Here is a 16,621-nt window from a genome sequence, read left to right as displayed (position 1 = left end):
GATGGATATAGATACAACTTGTAGATTCAACATATGTTGTAACGTTTATTATGTAGCACATACTGTCATTTTCCCTCTTTCTCTATGTGTGGGCATGAATGTGTTTGCATGAAGCTTCCCCTTACAAAGATCCAAAGAAGTCAGCTCAATTAGGGCTTTGTGATACACACACACACACATAATAGGAGGGAGCAAAAACAAAAGTAAAAATAAAATCCTGGCAAAAGTAATATGTTAAGGAGGAGAAATAGGAGGAAAAATACTGACTGAAAATTTAGAAGGGACTTTACAATAATTTTTTTCAAGAAATAGGAATTTCTATAAGAGTATTTAGCTTATCCATAAAAGTAAAATCTAAGAAAAAATTGAAAATTTCCACATTTAAATTCTCTACTTTAAGAATCCATGTAATTTTAGTTCTTTCAAACTTAACAGTGTTCTGTTATTTTCCATTTCTTATTTTTTGTTTTTTAAATCCACAAGTCATTTGCAAATAATTATTTTCCAAAACTCATTTCCTTATATGTTGATGTTAATTTTTCAGGATCTGTCACGATGATATGTATAGCTATCTTGAACTTCCTCTTTGCTGTTCAAATATTTGGGACAGAGAAAGTTGGCTACAGCTTTTCGCCTATTCTTATTGTATGGTTTCTTTTCATTTGCCTCATCGGCTTCTACAACTTTATTAGGCATGACCCAGGGGTGATTAGGGCCCTCAATCCTATGTACATCATAGAATATTTTAGGAGAAACAAAAAGGACGCTTGGATTTCACTTGGTGGGGTCATCCTCTGCACCACAGGTTTTTTATCTAGTTATCCTTTAATTGTGCCCTCTTTTATGTTGATTCCGAATTAATTATGATGCTGTAATTCAGATGTATAATTAAATCTTGTTTGAATTGTATTTTGAACTAAAATAGAGTCAACAATCTTTCTCTTTTGCTGTTTATTTTCTTTTCCAATTGGAGCAATGATTGTCTAAGGTCGAACTGGCTAACAAACAATTCCTTGATATTTAAGTTTAATTCATTGAAATGATATACAACAATGTTTATTTGTGATGCGATTATTTGTGTGTTAGGCGCTGAGTGCATGTTTGCGAATCTCGGGCATTTCACCATGCAGTCGATACAGATAAGCATGTGCTCTGTTGTCTTCCCATCTATTACCTTCAGTTATATTGGGCAGGCTGCCTACCTCAGGAACCACACCTCCAATGCAGCAGACAGCTTTTACAAGGCCACACCAGGTGAATTTAGTCATTTATTTGGCATGTTTTTTCTGTAATTTAGGCACACAAACTTCTTAGGCACAAAATAAAACATTTGGATTCAACTGTTTCAAGCCGTTTAATTTTCATGTTATTTAAGGGGTGATTTTGATCCTACTGGCAAACTTATCTTCTCTTTATTACAGTTTGGATGCATGTGTGCCTTGTGCTATATTCATGACTCACCTGTTTGCTATTATACTAACTGTACATATGATGTTTGTGGGCAATATACATTATCTATCTTTCTATGTAACAGGGTCCTGAAATTGTCTGGTTTTGTAGATTCCCTGTTTTGGCCCATGTTTGTGGTGGCAGTAGCTGCCGCAATAGTTGCTAGCCAGTCGTTGATATCTGGCTCATTTTCCATCGTAAAGCAATCCCTTGGTGTTTTCACACGTGAAAGATACACACTTCTTCCAAGTATAAGGGGCAGGTGTTCATACCAGAGATCAATTGGCTTCTCATGATCGCATGCGTCTTAGTCACATGGGGATTTGGGACCTCCATTCAGTTAAGCAATGCATATGGTAAGAACTCTTTCCCATCCCAACTTACACATTGGTTCTTTCTTGTCACGAAAATTGGAAATGTATGCCTTCCTAATCAACCACATAATCCGAGATGATACCAGGCACCAAAAATTAACTATATCCTCTGCAAATTCCTTCATTACTATGACTACTACTAATGTTATTAAACCATAACCAACTTGAGTATGAAGCAAACCAAACCTTGGAGTTGGTTTGCTACGAAATACTATGAAATATCACTGCTCTTAAATATTCGTGCTCTTTATCTGGTTGCAATGTTCAAAACGTCATGCGCTCACGTAGGCGGTTTAACATGGACAAGCTCCCACCCAAAGAGTTCTTAGGGTTTTTTAAGTCAGTTTTTGAGCCTCATAGCTCCTGGAAATTAAAAAAATAAATAATTATGGAGACAGAGACATCATCAAATGGCAACAAAACTCAAATGTTATATTATTTCAAATTTTGTAATGCACTAACCCTTTCAAAGTGATATTGATATTTGCCCACTGATCTTTGGTTGCTAAAAGTCTTCTTATGCGACCACTCCAAGCTCCAAATAGTATTAGGAAGTATTTCCTTTGATTTCACAAGAAATCAAAGTAAATTGAGCCATTTTTTCATCTTGAGAAAATCTCAAATCCCAAGTCTTTTGAGAGTTTTTCTCTCTCCAAGACATATACAAGAGGGGTTTTGGGGGATTAAAATGCTCCCTGAAATCCTTTTCCCCCTTGTTAGGGTTGAAAAACCCCAAAATACCCTATTTCTGCCCTCACTTGCGTCGAAGCACCACCTGCCCTAACGCGAGAGTATAGGCACCCAAGTCGGCCTTAACGCAAGAGTCTAGGTGGCCGAGCCACCACCTAGGCATGCACTTAGATGCACAGTGCCTAGGAAGCCAGCCCATAGATGGCTTTTGCGGTGGCCGGACAACCGAGTTTTTTAATATTGTCAAGTTGTTCACTTTATTAATATTTTCTATGATGTGGTTGTGTTTTTTTCCTGGAATAGCTGTGGTATTCGTGATGACCCTCACGTCTACATTGCTAATCCTTGTCATGGTGATGGTATGGAAGACCAGCATTATGGTCATAGTTGCTTACATGCTAACAATTGGCGCCGTCGAGCTTCTCTACCTCTCTTCCGTCATGTACAAGTTCCCAAAGGGAGGCTACCTACCTTTGGCCTTTTCCGCCTTCCTTATGTGCATCATGTACGTATGGAGCCATGTGAGTCGTAGAAAATATGCTTATGAACTTGAACAAAAGGTCCCGATAGCAAAACTCCTCGACATTGATATGAAACCCCAGTCCATAGGATCCCAGGCCTTGGCCTCTTCTACTCTGAGCTTGTTGAGGGGTGCCTCCAATCTTCTCCCATTACATCGCTAACGTGCCAGCCCTCCACTCCTTGCTTGTGTTTGTGTCCATCAAGTTCCTTACAATTGGTCAGGTCCCTGCAGCCAAGCGCTTCTTGTTTAGGCGGGTTGGGTCCCATGATCTCGCTATTTATCGATGTGTAGTGAGATATGGCTATGCAGACATGCATTTGGACCATGTTTCATTTCAGAATTCCCTCATTGAGGGGCTCAAGGAATTCATTAGAGCCGACTTTATGAAACGAAAATCAGAGAGTTGGGTACGTGCACTGAAAAGAGAGATAGAGAATGGTGGTTATGCAATTAAGGAGATTGCGGATAGTGGTCAGAGTCAGACACAGATACGGAGTATGTTGAAAGGGAGATGATGGATTGTTGAGAGGCAGTTGATGATGGTGGAGAGGGCTTTGGGCACTGGTGTTGTGTACATGTTGGGCCGGATAGAGGTGGTGGCTAGAAAGGGTGCTTCATGGTGGGAGAGGGTGCTGATAAACTTTGTGTATACTTGTTTGAAGAGGAATGTGAGGCGGGAGATGGATGTGTTAGCCATACCGCACAAGAGTCCCTTGAAGGTTGGCATGACATATGAGCTCTGAGAGAGAATAACTTGCAAAAGAATTCGAAGGTCGGCATGGCATATGAAAATGGCATATGAGTTGAGTGAGAGAGAAAAAAATTTCTGGTATGTACACCTCAAAAAAAAATTAAAAGAAATATTTAGATAGAGTTCCACTCTCGCAACCAGTGGCTTCCCCTTGGGAAAAAAATTAGAAAGAAAATCTATTGAGGTGAAATGTCAAAATATATTAAGTGAAAATCTTGGAGAGTAAGTTAAAATTTTGTTTCATAGGATTTGCAGAATAAGACAAATTTATGAACTGCAACACAAGAAGGTCCTTGCTTTAAGATAGTGGAATTATTTGGTATTAATTTCATATTAAGGAGTCTTGTTTACCAGATGCGATTTAAAAACAAGCCAGAATCATGTTTACAAGTTCATAAATAAACTTTTGGTGGTCTCATAGACCACTAAACAATGGTACTTCCCAACATCTTAAAATCACTTTTAAGGTGTTTTAGAAAATCTGTTAGGGTTCCAAATCACAACTGACCCATTGGTGCACCAAAAAAAGCTCCAAAACCCCAGAATTCATTGATTCACCATTTAAATGAATGGTCAATGTTTGCCCTAGAAGTGGATTAGCAGCATTTTAGAACTCTAAAATCAAATTCTTTTTGGAAGAGACTGTTTTTGAAGTGGAAGAGATTGATTTGGACCTCCTTCTTTTGATCCCCTACCCACATCAATAAGAGTTTTTGCAAGAAATGTTTCTCTCATAATACACAATTCTGATGTCCTATTACGTTGCCTGATTTTATTGCAAGAAATAAAATTTCGAGACAAATTTATCTATTGATTATATGGTGTTGCAGACAGGGGAACTTAATCAATAAGCTTTGCGAGAACTTCAAAGTGCTTCGCTTCCTGCTCTAATAAGAGTCATATGACAATAGTGAAAGATCGTTGTCATACCATTCAAAGGATTACTTTGCTTCCTTCCCTATTAATGGTGACACAACAACAAAGAAACCGTCAGAACGAGGAAAAACTTTATATTGAGCCGAGGCTTTAAACAATCAAATTCAAGCCCACCTCAAAAATTTCACTGAAAGAGGTTGTTTTGATGCCCAAATTTCTTCAAATTGATCATCTCGATATCAAGATCCATGTACATGACAACAAAAACAGATTTCAAGTTTTAGAAATAGTGCAACTTGTTTTGAACCGTCAATTTTCAAGATTTTCAAGTTTTCATAGATATGCTCGATCTATACTATTTTGAAGCTTTAAATTTTATAATTAGAGATGAAAATGAAGATATATAGTAAGTGTGGAACTTACGAATTTGTACTATGAATGGTGTGATGATGATGATTGGGTGCAGTTTGCATAGAACCGAGTCTCTAAACAATCAAAGTAGAGCCCACCTTCAAATAGTACCAAGAAATGTGGTTTCACAACTGAAAATCTTTGTGATAGCCTTAAAATATATTATGGGTTCGCGCCCTACATTGTTTCTTGTGATCCAAATGGTCATGACTCTAGGTGCTCCAAGAAGCTGCACATGTGATTGAGTTTTTAACAACAAATATAGCTATCAGGATAGGCAAAATGATTCACCAGTATTCTACCAAAAACTTAACACTTCACTCTTAAGTTAATAATAATAACTTTTTTATGAAATGAATTTCATTTAATTATAGTAAAACCAAAACACAGTCAAATACTTAAGTTTCAAATTTTGAATTTGATGCTTTAATGGAATATAGAACTTGATTGTTTCAAGGGAAAAAAAAGAGAGAATGTAGGGCTGTAGTTCCATGGTGAATTTTTTGGGGCTCATGCAAGATTTGTTTTTAAACGGGGCTCCAAAATCCAGCAAGCTGACATGGAAGTCAACTCAGGCTGGTAAGGAACTGAACTATAAGAAAGTCGGATCCGGTCTCACAGAGAAAACATGAAATATGATCTTGGGATTTCAAAGATTTTTGCCTTTTGATTGGAATTTTTTTAAAAGTTATTTTGTATGAATGAGATAGTGTTGGGTGTGTTTTTAGTCACATATGAAGCTAAGGGTATTCCAACTTACGCTTGATAGAGGTATTAATAAAAGCGTTAGTTTTATAACGAACACTGAATAGACAAGCTTAGCCTTGGAAGATGTATCTTGCATGATAAACATGTTTCTTATTCCTTGATAGAATATCAGAATATGCACAGCTTGACCAATAAAACCAGTGGTTGCCATACTCAGATTGCTTGATCAACAAATATAGAAAGCAACAGCGGCTGATTAACAAGTTCGAGCAATGATAAATTTGTAGGCCTCAGGAACAGACGGTCATACCAAAGCACGCTCGAGCGAGTAGACAAAAAATTCCAGATCTTCACCAGAGACAGAAAAGCAATCGAGACAACTAAAAAAAACAGAATAGCACTTGGAAGAACCAACAAAACTTGATGTGGATCCGTGACAGATTCAACCACTCGTAGGCCATAACAGAGACAAAGTTGTTTTGTAGAGAGTTGAAATACACTCGAAAGAGAATCAAAACACGACTCGGTGGCAATTTTACAGAGGCCATTTTTAGAGGTGGATTCAAAGGCATGTTTTCAGATCCGGTTCAACAAAGATCCGGCAACAAAGGAGAGCCCAACAACAAAAGGTTATGTGGCGGTGAAGAATGTGATAGTGGCATGCCCCGATCATCTAGTGACATGCCCCAATATCTCGCGCTCGCCCATATTGTTATCATCATATAATTATCATCATCATAGATAATTCCCACAAATACAATGGAGTATTCGTGCAGAAAGCATCAATCGCCAAGTGTAATTGTTTTATAAATTAATAGTATTTATCCAAATTCCGTCGTAATTTAACGCATCGTGGTAATTATCCCACATCCAACAGCGAGCTTTAGTTTTACTTCTATAAATTGTTTTGTAAGTTTCTAAAGGTTTGTGCACGTGTACCCGAGTTTTCCATCCACGCGCAGCCGGTGGGTGACGTTAGTCTTCCACATGTGGACTGTGGAGAATCGGTGTTTTGGCACGTATATCATCATACAAGCGATTCACTATGCAAAACCAGTTATGTATGACATCATACAAGCGGTTCACTGTGCAGAACCAACCAACTCGTTCTAGAACCGGGCGGTTTTACACTAGAATCAGCACGGAGTAACCGATCTTCATGCCGACTCGGGCAAGTCCGTTGCGACTCGTCGATTTTTAAATCACTGATCTCGACACATATCAAAAGGTGTAGTTGCCCTAAGGCTGCAACCTTGAACAATCCAATTAAAGCACACCTCCAAATTCTATCATAACATATACTTCTGGGGTAAAAAAATCTTAAGATTATTTCAAAATCTATTTTCATATCTAATTAGAAAATTTTAAACTCAAAAAATGGTTAAAATCAAATAGATCTATACACATGAAAATCTTGAAAGTGGACAGTCCAGATAATGTGCTGCACAATGAATTATTTATGGGACTCAAAATCCTTTTTTTCCATATTCATACATCTCATTGTCAAGATGATCAATTAGAGGGTTTTTCAACATTAAGACAATCTTTTCTGATGGAATTTTGAAATGCATCTATAATTTGACATTTTAAGGTTTATAAACTTTTTCCAAAAAAAAAAAATAAATAAATAGAAATAATGGCGAGGTCGTATCATTCCCATCCTCCTCTCTCATCACCTCTTGAAAACCCCAAATCCTCTTTCTACTTCACTCTTTTTCACCATGAAAGTAATACATGTTCTAGGATCCCTTCGCATAAAAGAACATGCAGGGTAATTATTTTCTCTTCAACTTCAAATCTACCATAAAATATGCAAAAGAGCATGAAAAACTCTAAGGTATCTCTCAAATGGCGACTGCCTTCCAAGTTCTCTGCGTTGCTCGTGAAACCGTAGATGAGATCCCGACTGGGTAGCCTCTCTCACGTCAGAAAGCAATACAAAAAGCTTGCTTTGATTCTTCATCCTGATAAGAAACAAATGTGGAAGCTCTACAGCTGCATTAAAATTCATAGGAAAAACGTGTTATATTCGCTCTGATATATTCAAAAAACAAGCTTACGATTTGAAAGTAAGAATTGGTTTTGAGTTTCAGGTTGATAGAATTGGTTTTGAGTTTCAGGTTGATCCTATGAAACCATCAAGAAAATTGGTTTTTTTTTATGGCAAGCTTTTTATGCTTCCCCTACTGTATAAAACTCCTATACATCCAACCATCCATTTTGAATGGACGGCTAAGATGATCCCAATCACAATGTCACATCTCTACACTTGTTTTTTTTTAAGTTTTTTCTATAAACTATTTTATCACCAAATTTTGGATGTCCTCTCCTCTCTTAACCTCACACCTGAAAGATATTAAAAAATTATTTCTAATAAAATAAAATGACTAAAACAACCCTGAAATTTTCAAAGGTATTTCGGTAATTGTATGTTCCTGAAAATATTTTTTTACTATTTTTTTGAAGTGCACCCCAATGAGAAGATGGCACATACCAAATTTCATATTCATATCATTTGTAGAAAAAAACTAAAAATAAAATAATATGAAACATCGGATATAGATAAAGCAGACAGTGGCTCACTAGGGGTAAAATATACATCTTCTATGCAGCAAGGGAAGTATAGAAACCTTTCCCTTTTTTTATTGTGCTCTACTACTTGTTGACTGTTCCATTGACCACAACTATATGGTTCATATGCCAAGATTGTGCAATTTGTGAGAAGAGTTTCATGGTTGTGGACGTTAATAATACACAGCCGGGAAAGATAAAGTACTTAAGCGGGGCAATTTCATCAATTGCCTAATAACAGTGCCATTGTGGTGGGGATACCCTAAGTCAAAATTTAAAATCTGGGACATCCAGTCTCTGGGAAAAAACAACCGAAATATTTTTGTCATAAAAAAACCCATGTTTTAATAACATAAACTCGAGCAAGCATATTACAAACTTGCAAGCCAAACAAATATGGAAGAAACACTTAGTTCAGTGCGCCTATGAAAGCAGGCCAAGCTGAATAATTGAACCATAAAATTGAAGGAGATTCACAATCCTGTGGAGGACCATTTCTCAAAGAAGAATGTTTAGAAGAACCTCTGTAAATATGACAAGTAGTCCTCAGTAACACTGCATGATCTGCCTAATAAGCTCAAACGTGTACTAACTTTCTGACGATTTTTCCTTTATACAATTTAAGCAGGCAACGGCTCCTCCATAACTACAAAATACAGTAGATACCCATTAGTACATAACAGACTATGAAATGTTAGCACCCAAGCTAGAGAGAGAGATATAGAGAGAGAGAGAGAGAGGGAGAGGGAGTCTGCATGTATATAATTCCGGCACCTAAACCTAAGATTGAGATTCCTTGAACATGATCAAATATTGTAACCCCAATCAAATTATTGACAAGAACAAGATAAAAGTAAAAAATGAAGAACCTTTTTTAGATGCCGCGGAGGCAGTCACCGGGTTGGCTGGCACATCAGGAAGTCCCAAATCCTCGACAGGTTTCTTACTTTCAATAACCTCATCATCTTTTTGAGATGGCACATGTGCAGGGGCTTCTGGCATTACTTCCACCGCGATCTGGACAAAAACATTAAAATATTTATTTAAAAATAATAATCCTATCAGAATGCACATGCCTATATTGAACCATCTTCTAAAACCAGAGTTCTACCGTTGCAAATACATTGTGAAGGATTTGAGGGTAAGTCTTAGATAGTTTAGTGGGCCATCTTTAACTTCATGTAATTTTTTTATTTTTTTGGCCAATAGTCTAATGAATTTTCATGGTTCTGGTTTCAACTGAATGTAATATGCAGTTCCCTATTATGTTAACATGATTCTTTGAGGAGGAGAAAAAAGAAAGGATTGACTGGATTTCCAGAAGTCAATCTGAGAAGGCTGTTGATTGGAAAATGGATTAAGGTGAGCATTAGATCATAGGTGAAGTTCCAAACTTTAATGGAATGGTAACTGAAAGTAGGGCTTGTTCCCTAAGGTTAGGCCCCAGGTGTGGTGCCTCCTGACCTTCAAAATAAACCAAAAAAAAAATTCATATCCTAGCAATTCCAAATAAATTAAGGAGAAGAAAATCAAAGAGGCAAATGTCCATGCAATTTTAGAGTGCATACCAGCACTAAGAAAATTCAAGAATGTGTACCTGTGTTTCCAAGTCCTCAAATTCTGCCAAAACATCTTCTTCATCCTCTGCTGTCAGGCGCTCTGCAAGTATGCCATCTATTTCCTACACATCAGGGAACAGGTAATAGAGAAACCATAAGAATCAGAAAGCAGATTTGTCATAGGTTTATATCAAGACAGACATAAAATAGTGTTTTAGAAATGAAAATGACAGTTAAAAGACCCCATCAATAAGTGCTTCCTGGGATGAACAAATGCAGTACAGAGAAGATTCAACAAATAATAAAACACAATTTACTACAATGGCCCACTAGTCCAAATGCACTTCTATGAAGTTTTCAGAACTAAAGGGGCCGACATGCCTACAAAATATAATTATATGCGGTTCTCATAACAAAATGGGCCAATTTAGTCCTAAATATGAAAAAAAGCTAATCACCGGAATTTGTCAGAATTAGATATAAATGTCATATATTGCATGAGACTGAGAAAGATATTGCCACCAAGAAGAAATAAAATAAATCTAGTATTCTTTTACTACAGTATTTCCACAAACCATTACATAAACTTCACTACATGCCAAAGATCGCAATCCACCAGCAATTAAATGACCATAACATGATGCTGCAGCTTTTAACATGAACTTTACGACATTCAAGAGTTCAAACGGCTAACATGTTATAATGATAACCAGGCAAAATTTCAAATTCACAAGCACATTAAAAGAAAGCCCCTACAAAGCTGGTACTGACACCTTATAACATAAAAGGATTAACTTAAAGGCATTAGAAGGAGACTCTCTTGATCAAGAGATTCGGAACTCTTTTCCACCCTAACCTTGTATCCCATGTATTTTACTTTACTTTTCCCTCATTGTTTTTGGATCAGGTCCATAGTCACCGGGATCGCCCAAGAAGGTGGTCGCTCCAGCTCCGAAAGCTCAACCCTGTGCTCCGGGACAATGGATCTCAATTCTGGACGTTTTTTGAAATTAGGGATCTCATCCACAAAATTGGAGATCTAGATCCATGGTTAATGGGGGATCCACATCCCTCTCATCCAAATCATGGGTCCATGTTTAAGTGGAATTGAGCCTCCACCAATGAGGAATTGAGTTTTTTTTACATTGGTACCGAAGATCACCAACATTGGTACCGAAGATCACCAACACATTTCAAGATTCATTCACGATGGGTGTGTTGACTACGAACATATTTGAGTAGTTGTGCCTGGATGATCAGTATTTTTGTCGAACCCTAGAGCTTCTTTCATGCGTAAGGACTGAAATTTGAATCCTTGGTTTGCGTATTTAGTTTCACTTCTCACCGATGAAAAACACTCCAATGATAAAAAAAAAAATTTAAAATTATCTTTAAAATGGGATTCTTTGTATCTAATGATACTTTTGGATGTAACACTCATTCAACTCTTTACAATTCCTTTAACCTATAAATACGAGGAAAAATAATTTACAATTTGTGAAGCACATGATAATAGCATTTTATATACAATCAATTATTTCAGGTCCACAAGATACTTAGTTAAATACAAAATCAAACCTTACTCTTACCAATACTCATGCAGAATTCTAAACTGCTATGAATCATGCCATAATACTACTCAAATTCCACATTTTAGGAATACTAGATCTTGTATGTTATACCCATGCCCATATTAAGAGAGTGGCCACTTCCCGCAATATACCATATCAATATGGACAAAAAAAGTACATTTGATAAATGCATGGGAAAGAACTGACCTCACTAAGAAGCCTATTCTGATTTCACAGATGTACAGGCATGATTTCATCAGAAACTCAGCCAAATATGATATTCTTGGGTTATTTTTCATAGTTGGTATCCAAAGCATTCTAACCAACTACAAGAACTAAGTATGTTTCCCTGTAAAAGCAACTCAACTAAGTCTTATGTAAAGTCATTATCATCATCACTTAGAGTCTTATGTAAAGTCATATGTAAAGTCTTATGTAAAGTCCGCTACACAAATCCTGGTCCGCCATTCTGCTCTTTCAAGGGCCATACCCTCAATTAGGCTATAAGTCCCCACAACTTTTTTCACTACTTCCAACCATATTATTTTGGGCCTACCCCTTTCCCTTTATTAGTCTTCCACTTGAACCAACTCTCACCTCCTAAGAGGTGTTGTACTGAGTCTACGCTACACATGGCCAACCCACTTAAGCCTTATCACTTATTGGACCCACACTAAAGTTCTCCTGAATGTATTTATTACGAATTGTATTACTTCTTGCCTTGCCAGTCATCCATCTCAACATCATCATCTCAAATACACTCATCCTATGGGTCTGTTATTTCTTGACCGCCCAATATTCCGCCCCATAAAGCAAAGTAGTCTCACAGTTGTCCTATAGAACTTCCCCTTCAGATTCACTGGTTTGTGACGGTCACTGAAAACTCCGGCTACACATCTCCACTTCACCCACCCAACTCTAATTCCCTCCAAAGTTCTAACTTTGTGTTGACGTCGCTTCGAGTCTCATTGATCAAAACGATGTTGTCTATGGGCAACATAAACCACGGTACCTCATCTTGTAAGTACTTAGTTAAGTCGTCCATGATTAAGACAAAGAAGTATGTGCTCAACGTTGACATCCTGATGTAAACCTACTGTCATGGAAAACTCACTCGTCTCTCCACTAGTAGTTCGCATGCTAGTTAGGGCTCCCTCATACATAGCTCTCACCAAGTCGATATACTATTTTGAGACTCCTTTCTTTTCCAATAGCCACCAAATTCAATCCTGAGGTACTCTTTCATAAGCTTTCTCTAAACCAATAAAGACCATGTGGAGGTCTTTTTCCTTCGCCCTAAACTCCTCAATCAGTTGTCGAAGTAGGAAAATAACATCAATTATTGACTTCCCTATCATAAAAAACCAAATTGGTTTTTTTATACACTCATTTTTGTCTTAGTCATTGCTTAATCACTCTCTCCCACGACTTCATATTGTGGCTCATAAGTTTGATCCCTCAATAGTTCGCACAATTTCCATGGATTCAAGCTATCAACAATTTTATACAGTAAGCTTATGAATAACATACAGGTGGAGAAAAAACAGTGAAGATGATTTACCAAAAAGAACAGTGAAACATATAAAAAAAAAAGGTTTATTATACAGAGAAAATGAAACTCACATCTTGGTAAGCCTTTGCCTCAGCTGTCTCATCCATAAGCTTTTGAACATCCTCTAAATTGATCTCACTTTGTATAGCCTTAATTGCATTGTTTCCGGACTTCAAGCTCTCGAACACAGCCTTCTGCTTACTAGTGAGTTCTATATCTGCCAACTAAAACCAATCAAGATTGAAGATGCACCAAGTAAATTATTTTGTAAATATCACATAATTAGAGAACAAAAATTAAAAAGAAAAAGGATAACATTTTGCCAGTAATATACATTTTGCTAGTAATGTAATAGGAAATTTTCTCGCACTCTCAAGAACTACATACTTGTTGCTCAACATTAATAAGCCAGGTATCAACTTGCTTCAATAGTTCTTCTTGGGCCTTCTTCTTCTTCAATGCTCGAAGGGCTCTATCTTTCTTCTTATCTCGGATCAAGTCCTTGGCAGCTTGCTTTTCAGCTTCAATCACATCATCGAGCTGCAAAAATGATTAAATTTCCTACTCCAACTAAGAATCATGGCAAAAATGAAACTTGAACATAGTTTCCTATTTAATGAAGAAGCATAATAGAACAATAAAATAGTTTCAAGTGTTTCTGGGAAGCCAGTCACATTTTATTATTTGATATCAACTGGGAGATTAATGAATATTTCCAATGTTATCAATGAACATTTTATCCAAGGGGTTCTTGTTTAGAACAAGGGCATAGGCACTTCATGATTTTTGCTCAGGAACACAAACTGTGCACTTTGCCTTGCACAGACACAGATATGTAACCACTTTCACCTGACTAAACTTACCATTAACCTAGACAAAGGGTACAATTGGGTTACAGAATCCTTATTCTCGTTGAGATAAGTTATTCCATATATAAACTCCTTTCAAGTTTTAACAGATACAAATCATCATCTCTTTGTAATTAATAGAATGCATCCTTTTAATGAAACATTGTTAGACAATTGTTCACACAAAAATTGGTGATCAAAAGCAAGTATACTTTCAATAAAACCTCAATGCCTACAGAGCACCAGATGAGAAAGCAAGTAAATATCAAACTATCAAACTACATAATCAAGTACATGTATGTGTGTAGACAAGCACAAGCATTCATAGAAGTAGATTGCAGTACATATAAGCAATGATTCAAAAAGCGGACCGCCCAATGCCTAGGCCGTCCAAAAGGCCTAGGCGCATCGCCCAAGCCTAGGCGGCCAATCAGGGCGGTCAATCCCTGGGCGACCACCTAGGCGGTACAGAACCCGCCTAGGCGGGCACCCAGCGCCCAGCCCTGGGTGACCGCCCAGGGCCTGCGCCCCGCCCAAGGGCAAAAATTGATTTCGGTAGGGGCAATTTTGGTTTTTTTTTGTTTTTAAGGGACAAAAATTAGGGTTTTGGTTCATTTGAACCCTAAAACTTGTTGGAGCCCATTTTAGAGAGTGAAAGCCCCTAAATATTTAGTTTTTGGTGAATTTTTTAAGATCGAAGGGTTTCTCAAAGTTAACAAAAATTGATCAAAACATCACCCATTGATATTAGATTTACTTTTTGAATTATGGAGTGTGTACTAAATGCTAATACGTAGTATAATTTGAATTATATACTGCAATACATATAACTGATACTGACATAACTGTACTGCAAAATCCTTATTTGAATTTAACTGGGCCACCCAGGTTCTGGGCGCCAGCCTAGGCGCTGAGCGGCTTAGACCCCCCAGGCCGCCTAGGACCCACCTAACGGTTTTTGAAACACTGCATATGAGACAAATTGAGCATCACTTATATGCATGCACCAACTAGTGTCCAAGTTATGTTGCATAAACTTTTTGATATGTCACTTTTAAGAATAGAACTGCAATTTATGCCTTAGTTTTCTTTTCTGTTAATGTGCATCTACTAGACAAATACGCAATCCATGCAAGTCCAAGGCTACAGGGGTCTTTTGTACTAGACTACAAGTACATAACAATTTTTATGCAGAATGGAACCGCTAATGAAATTTTTCACTACATTCTTCACAACTTATGCATATCTGTCTGGGTTTTAAAGCTTTTACAACTATCCTTTTTGGGGTAAATGCAGCTTGCTACAGAAATAGAACATAAGGTAGCATTTATACAGTAGTTAGGCCACAAGAGCAACCAAAATGTCTTCATATCACAAGAAGGGTTTTAGGGACATACATCTCTCCCTCCCTCCCCATACACATGGACATGGACCCAATCATTGGGGAAGCCTAGAATACGTTGCTAATATAAGCTAAAATTATAGAAGGCGGATATCAAAAATGCGTTCATGCATCATTGGGGTTTCTTAAATTTGCGGACTTTAGCATAAAACACAAGGTTTACTCCATTGGGGTCCTCATTTATCTTTCATTGCCTGCCTTTGCATTTCTGAATTGAGAAGTTAGTTTCATTAATATGGGTCTTGAACATTTTCCGATGCGTCGTTTGGTTCAACTGGGGTTTGAAAACGCAACAAGTCTGCCTACTAAGTTTTAATAGCTAACTATAAGGACTGCTATAGAGAGAGAGAGAAAGACAAAGCCAATCGGCTCCCCTCAAGGAGACAATGATTATGTGATCAGAGGCGACAAGGTGATATCAAGCATGATTAAGCTTTAAGTACACATAGCTACAATTAGCGATAGGCGCCCAGCCATCCATGTTTCAAAAATCGATCAAAAACCCAATAAAGAAAATCAATACTGCAATAGTAGCCATAAATTAAGATGCCAACAAGCGTCAAAACCCTTTCCAGGCAAGGCCAAAAGCATAATAAGAATGAGAAAGACAAGAACACTAACGAATTAAGTCATGAAAAATCCATCAATGCAAATCAATTAGAAAGTCAAACTCCAACTTTTAAAGATAAAGGGGTTACATTGGATTACGTGGAGAATCAAGCAAAATAATTTACTGTTCTCAATACGTTTTCATAAAATCAATTATGCAACATTTTTCTCAAAAAAATAATAGTAATAATTATGCAACATTTGTGATAAATTGAAGCCATGAGAAATCACAATTTAGAATAGAATTATAAAACCGATGGATCTCTATTAAATAATTGATCCCCCCAAAACAATCAGAACCCATCAATATTGAAGCCCAAATTGAAATTAATGCAACATCAAGTGATATTACAGTTCCAACCTGTTGCTGATATTGTGCGAGCTTCCTGCGCTGTGTTTTTAGAGAAAGGATGGCCCTGTCCACATCAGTCACTTTGGGTTTCTTTGTGAAAATGTTTCCCATTTCATCAAATTTCCTCTCCCCAACCTACCAAAAAAATCCCCTCCTCTCTCTCTCTCTGGAAGATCATGAACCAACCATAAAAAAATATTAGGGTTTGTCCATGAATTCCCTAAACAGACCGCACGCAAATGCACACGCGGGGTTCCCAAAGAAGAACGAGAAAAACCCCAATATTTGTTGAGAGAAAAACCCTAATTGCAGTTTCTAACTCTCTGTTATTTTTCTCCTCCTTGAATTCGCGGGAGGAATGGTGAAGAGCGTCTC

At 37.3% G+C, this 16,621-nt stretch overlaps 1 protein-coding gene and 1 pseudogene across 3 annotated transcripts; one reads left to right on the top strand and one right to left on the bottom strand.

The window, feature by feature from the left end:
- The first annotated feature begins 482 nt into the window (after positions 1-482).
- On the top strand, positions 483-3,838 carry LOC18445294 (potassium transporter 5-like; annotated as a pseudogene). Its single transcript, XR_016050078.1, has 4 exons — positions 483-805; positions 1,087-1,254; positions 1,561-1,803; positions 2,809-3,838. The product of XR_016050078.1 is annotated as a potassium transporter 5-like (transcript).
- Positions 3,839-7,238: 3,400 nt separating this feature from the next.
- On the bottom strand, positions 7,239-16,621 carry LOC18445292 (vacuolar protein sorting-associated protein 20 homolog 1). 2 transcript variants are annotated; one of them, XR_002282859.2, is made up of 7 exons: positions 16,256-16,621; positions 13,423-13,575; positions 13,107-13,259; positions 9,951-10,034; positions 9,223-9,370; positions 8,876-8,999; positions 7,239-7,777 (listed from the first exon to the last, which is right to left on the bottom strand). XR_002282859.2 is itself a non-coding variant. In XM_006855431.4 (6 exons), exons 1-6 carry the CDS (start codon positions 16,355-16,357, stop codon positions 8,974-8,976), a joined length of 666 nt encoding a protein of 221 aa, XP_006855493.1. In that variant the 5' UTR covers positions 16,358-16,621; the 3' UTR covers positions 8,652-8,973. The 2 variants fall into 2 exon arrangements, 1 of the variants encoding a protein (XP_006855493.1); XM_006855431.4 differs by lacking the exon at positions 7,239-7,777 and having other exon boundaries at positions 8,652-8,999.

This window comes from Amborella trichopoda, chromosome 2 (assembly GCF_054954075.1).
Source record: "Amborella trichopoda isolate Santa Cruz 75 chromosome 2, AtrichopodaSantaCruz75HAP2 v2.0, whole genome shotgun sequence".
NCBI classification, from domain to species: domain Eukaryota; kingdom Viridiplantae; phylum Streptophyta; class Magnoliopsida; order Amborellales; family Amborellaceae; genus Amborella; species Amborella trichopoda.
Note: the sequence above shows the minus strand (reverse complement) of the source record. Positions and strands in the feature narration are given on the sequence as shown.